General features: G+C 39.5%; 1 protein-coding gene across 1 annotated transcript in view; it reads right to left on the minus strand.

The window, feature by feature from the left end:
• Window positions 1-5,680, minus strand: part of SCG3 (secretogranin III) — a 44,734-nt gene extending 39,054 nt beyond the window's left edge. The window contains exons 1-4 of the mRNA XM_001925911.4: window positions 5,259-5,680; window positions 4,548-4,600; window positions 3,726-3,771; window positions 3,415-3,630 (exon numbers count right to left, since the gene is read on the minus strand). Coding sequence (XP_001925946.1) covers window positions 3,415-3,630; window positions 3,726-3,771; window positions 4,548-4,600; window positions 5,259-5,349 — 406 coding nt within the window. The 5' untranslated portion in view covers window positions 5,350-5,680. The remainder of the gene's footprint in view (window positions 1-3,414; window positions 3,631-3,725; window positions 3,772-4,547; window positions 4,601-5,258) is intronic.

Raw genomic sequence — 6,000 nt, forward strand, 5'->3', positions numbered from 1 at the left:
GCTCCCACTTATCCCTTGGGATCAGAAAAAGGAAGAACAGTGGTTGTCTTGCTGAAGCTGGAAAATAACTGAGATGACAGTTTTTCGGTTCATTTACTTCACAACATGAAGAACACGAGCAACACTCTGAAGAAGTGGCTTCTTTCCTCCATTGCTCTGCTGTATTCTCTTGAGCCGGGAACTTAGGCTTCCCTGAGCAGAGCTACGGGCACTTGGGGACTGCTCCTTATCTTCCAGTGGTTTCTTTCTGCTCCTCTAGAATGGGCAGAACTACTCAGAATAACTCCTCTACTGTTCATTAAGGGGTATTTCACCCTCCTACATAGACCTCAAACACGAGTTCAACATTTATAACTTTTGAAAGCAGCTGCAACATTTTAAGTGGATGTAAAAGGGCCCTGTTCCAAGTCACAATCTGCCCAGTTACGTTTTGAATCTCCAGCCTTTAATACTGCACTCGACATTCATTTGTTCAATACATTTGTATTCAAGTCTTAATAGGGTCCAGGACTGAAAATAGAGTGATGAATAATTTAGGCATGGTCTCTAACTGCACAGAGCTTACTGTCTAACTCATAACCTGATACATAGTAATTGTTCAATGAATATTTCTTTGGTGAATGTACACAGGAATCCTAAAACACTATTTCCTAAAAGAAATTTAGAAAAATCATGAATCACACATACTATAGAAAACACTGAGGAGGATTGATGGGTCCTACAGCACAAGCCCATGTAGAGGTATCCTAAAAATGTAAAAGTGCCTGCAGAAGTCAGGCCTCCTCACCCTCCCTTCTAGGATGTAAATCTCCATGCCTCTAAGGTTCTAGTCACCTGGGTGGCCCTAAACCTTCTTGTTCCAGGATTACCAGTCCACTCAAATTCCAATCTACTCAAATCAATCTAAGAGTCTTTTCTGTTTACTCAAGTGGACTTACAGTAAACCTAGAGCCATCAGGACTAGCACCTGATAGTTCTGAACTTATTTGGAATGTTAACAAGATGCTGAATAATTTAAAAATAAGTTGCTCAAGTTAGTGATCAGATCACAGAAAGATCTGCTTCTATGTATAACCCATTGGACCAAAAAATGCAGTCAAACATTAGACTATTATTAAATCAAATGGTCAGTTCAATCAAAGTGGTTGAATCTGTTTTATATGCAGCTATACCAAGTGCCTATTTGTTTCTAGCCCCAATACTTTAGGTTAAAATGGTACAATTTAAAAAGTTTCCCTGAGTAGTATACAATATGAAATATGTCAAAATATAGACCATCTCCCCACCTCATATGTTCACCACACATTTTGAACTCTCCTTGGGCTATGCTAGCCTATAAGAGTCAAATTTATTTTTTATTTATTTATATTTGCTTTTTTTTTTAGGTCCACACTGGCGGCATATGGAGGTTCCCAGGCTAGGGTTTGAATGGGAGCTACAGCTGCTGGCCTATGCCATAGCCACAGCAACACCAGATCTGAGCTGCATCTGCGACCTGCACCACAGCTCATGGCAATGCCGGATCCTTAACCCACTGAGCAAGGCCAGGGATGGAACCCGCAACCTCATGGTTCCTAGTCAGATTCGTTTCCACAGTGCCACAATGGGAACTCCAAGAGTCAAATTTAATTGGCAGTTGTTTTCTGGCAGAGATAATCAGTACAATTCTCTTGTGGTCCATGGAAGAGCATAAAGATGTACAAGAGAATCAGAGTTCCCATTGCAGCTCAGTGGAAATGAACCCAACTAGTATCCATTGGATGTGAGTTTGATCCCTGGTCTCACTCAGTGGGTTAAGGATCTGGTGTTGTTGCAGCTGTGGTATAGGCTGGCAGCTGCAGCTCCAATTCAACCCATAGCCTGGGAACTTCCATATGCCACAGGTCCAGCCCTAAAAAAAGAAGAGAAAAAAACATATAGGAAAATCTATAGTTACCCTAAGCACCAGCCCTCAGAATGGAAAACACACCTAGAAAACTTCAATGCCTAGGTACAATAATTCACCTATGCCTTCATGTATTCTTTTATTTGTTAATTTATTCATTTATCAATTCATGAAATAAATTAATGAGCATCCAGATACTGGGACTACAATATCTCTATTCCCATGGAGTTTTCAGTTCAGTTTAAGAGCAAAAGATAAATTGTAAGTAGTCATACTCAGGAATATAACATGACAAACTGCATTGAGTGCCATGAAGGAAATAAACAAGGTTTCTATTAGATCATGTGTACTGGATGAACCTAGAAAAGCAGACAGGCCATACAGGACTATAAAAGCCATGTTAAGGATTTTGGGTTTTATCCCAAGAGAAATGGGACTGTATTGACAGGTTTTATACAAGATATTGACATGCTCATATTTATGTGTTGAAAAGATCACTCATAATTTCTGGCTGCTACATTAAGACTAAGTTGGAGAGGGTCAGAACGAATGCTGGAAGATCCACTAGAAGAGTTTGCTGTAGTTCAAGTGAGACATGAATGGAACTTGGAAAAGGATGGAGGTAATTAGGGATAGGCCAAAAAAAAAAAAAAAAAAAAAACCAAATTGAGAGATACAAAGAATGTAAAACTGATAAGGCTGGAGGATTAGAATTTGAGAGGTAAGGAAAAAAAGAAATAGTTTGATTCTTAGATTTGTCTTGCACAATTGGATGTATAGTAGAGCCATTCCTAGAGAAAAGAGGGCTAAATTGCAAGGTGTACAGAAATAATGAGTTTAATCTTGGACATGTTAAGTTTGAGGTGCTTCTGAGACTTCCAAGGGAAAATGTTAGAGGTGTGTGTGTGTGTGTATTTCAAAGGACTCTGGGTTAGTGATATGAGACATGAGGATATAGATGGTAAATGAAGCCAGGGAAAAGTTAGAATGACCTAGGAAGAAAGGTTTTAATTAGGAAGAGAACAATGAAAAAGGAGTTTGGGAGGGAGTTATTTTGTGGATTTTATTATCTGAGAATTATGATATTTTGAACTTATAATTAAAATGGAATGTTAAAATGAATTTAATAACATAAAACATAAAGAGTAGATTTAAAATTTTCAAAGTATCAGTAAAGGAAACTTTAAGGTGGAGTTCCCTGATGGCCTAGCAGTTAAAGGATCTGACTTTTTCATTACTGTGGCATACGTTCGATCCCTGGTTTGGGAACTTCTACATCCCGCAGGCACCACCAGAAAAAAAAAAAAAAGAAAAGAAAAGAAAATCTAAAGAGAAAATAAAATTGGGGCTTCTGTGGACCTAGACCTTTGCACGTTATTAGTAACTTTGGGCTTTATCTCTATTTTGAACTAACTAATAAAGGATTGTGACTGTATAGGAGATACTTTTAAAAGTATCTTCCTCTAAACCCACAATGGAAACTCTAAATTAGAGAAAATAGGTAGCAAAAGTTCTTTTTCTTCATTTACCTTGGAATTTATGATCCAGTCCACTCTTAGTAGAATCATAATCATCAATCAGTCTTCGGTTCTTGGTTGAATCAACATCTTCCATGTTCAATTTATTATCATTTGGGGAGCTTTTTACGGATTGTCTTTCTTTCTCATTTTTTTCCTTGTCTGTTATGGCCTTTAGCAGGTTCAAGTTATCAACAAAAGAATAATTGCTTTCACCTGGCTTGTTCTCTGGAAGAAAAGCCCCCAAGCCCAGCACATCCATTTTAGTTAAGCTTTTCATGGCCTACATTATTTGAATTAACATAAATGTAATTTCTTATTACCTGGAGGGTATGTTTTTTTAATCTTATCTGCTTCTGCTTCAGCAATCTGTGAAACAAAAAGGAGATAATCATGGTTTTAAATCATGACTCCACCACTTACCAAATATGACAGCTAAATGATTTAATCTCCATGGGGCTTAACTTGTCTAATTTGTAAAATATAGATAATAATTTATATCTCAAAGCATTGTCATAGGATTAAATGAGATAAAAGAAAGGGTAGATGGTCTATAAATTTTTTTTTTTTTTTTGCCATTTCTTGGGCCGCTCCCGCGGCATATGGAGCTTCCCAGGCTAGGGGTCTAATCAGAGCTGTAGCCACCGGCCTACACCAGTGCCACAGCAATGCAGGATCCGAGCCGCGTCTGCGACCTACATCACAGCTCACGGCAACGCCGGATCATTAACCCACTGAGCAAGGGCAGGGATCGAACCCGCAACCTCATGGTTCCTAGTCGGATTCGTTAACCACTGCGCCACGACAGGAACTCCAGGGTCTATAAATATTAATTCCCTTCTCTGATAATAAGATAAAAAGATAAATCTCTGATAAATTAAGACATTTTACAATAAGGTTGATGTCCTGTTGAGCTTACTGTGTTATCATGCAGTCAGCTCTTTGTATTATAAAGAACACTATATTTAACTGTCAGGACATAGAAATTATCAAAATTATATTTCCCATCATGATTTCAGTTGGTTTATTATTAAGCTCTTGAAGTTCATGAATTCAAAATGGCTAAAAAGTTAGAGCATAATTACATTAAATAATAATAACTAAAATAAAATGGAATAGCATTTTCAATTTTACTTTTGACCTACCTGCTCATTCAAAGGTCTTTCTGCAGTTAATTCTCTATTATGTAGGGGTTTGTCTAGAATAAACAAACATAAATGCAAATGTAATTGTGCATTGGAAAAACACAATATGTCTCCTTAAATAAAAATCTTCAAAAAAGAAAAGTATCAGGAAAATATTTTGAATGACTGTGAAACGAAAATATATATTAACAAAGGTTATCACGTTTATACAATAATGACGATTATCAGTGTTGCCTTGCTTATTATCCTGATGTATTTCCTGAGTTAACAGAATTACACTTTTTTCTAACATAGTTTTAACACTTGGTTTACCAGCTGTTTTCAATTATAGCATAATTTGGATTGGTATCATTGGCACATTAAAAGTTATTTCCTCATACACTGCACATGTTATGAACAGAATATCTGAGGAAGCTTGTAAGACGACTGGGGGGTGGGGGAATCCAAGCCACTTTATTAGGCAGAACAGCCAACCCCTCCCAATTTCAAAGCAAGATTTTTCAAAACAACCCATGGCTTTACCATTTAAAAAGTGAAGGGGGAAGAAAATCTGTCTTCTGTCTCTATATTAGAACTGATTTCTCTGTCGATGTGCACGGATATGATCTGATCAAAAAATGAAGCAAGGTGATTTACAGCTCTCGGATTATACCAAGCTTTATCTTTCCGTGGTGAAATAAAAGCGAGGTGGGAAGAAAAGTGTTCACGTACCTTGGCTTCCTGCCGGTTTGGGGAAAGCTTGAATTGGGCTACTGTGGAGCACCAACACCACAATCCAAGTGCCAGTCCAAAGGAAACCCATTCTTCTATGCTTGGCTTCAGAAACTGCCTGGCGCCGGGCTCCCAGAGCTGTAGCTTTTGTTATGAATGAAAAGGAGGAGTAAAAACAGGAAGAGCTAGGAGGGCGGGCGCAGGGAGGGCGAGTAGCGGGACCCACGGCTGGTAGAGCTCTGCCGAGCTCCGGAGTAAAGGGCTCTGGTCGCTCTGGAGTGAGGTCTTCAGGTGGATAAGAGCGCTGTCCGTCCCGTGGGTGCTGAAGTTCCTGTGACGCGGAGCGGGCAGCTGGTGCGCTAGGGCGTCGCCTTTATTCTCACTCCCTCCTTGAGAGGAAGTGAGGATGGAAGCGCATGCTCCCTGCGAGCCAGAGGCGGGAAGGGATGGCGTCAGCGACTCCAGAGCTACTCCAGTCGCCCCCAGGAATGGAAGTGGGGAGGGGCGACGGACCGGCTAGTGTATTTTCTCTGTCGCAGTCCTAGGGTTGCTCCTGGGCTCAGAGTCACCTGAATTGCTGTAGGTGTGGACGTCATTGTCGTAACCTCCCAAGTAAACTTTACCTCAAGGACCGAATATCTTTGCCAGTGCACTTGTCAAAGAAAGCTAGATAACCTTGAGCAAGGAGTTCTGCTTTGAGATTATTCTGGGATATTTTCACCAAAAATACTCTTTCCATTCC

This window comes from Sus scrofa, chromosome 1 (genome assembly GCF_000003025.6).
Source record: "Sus scrofa isolate TJ Tabasco breed Duroc chromosome 1, Sscrofa11.1, whole genome shotgun sequence".
In the NCBI taxonomy this organism is placed as follows: Eukaryota; Metazoa; Chordata; class Mammalia; order Artiodactyla; family Suidae; genus Sus; species Sus scrofa.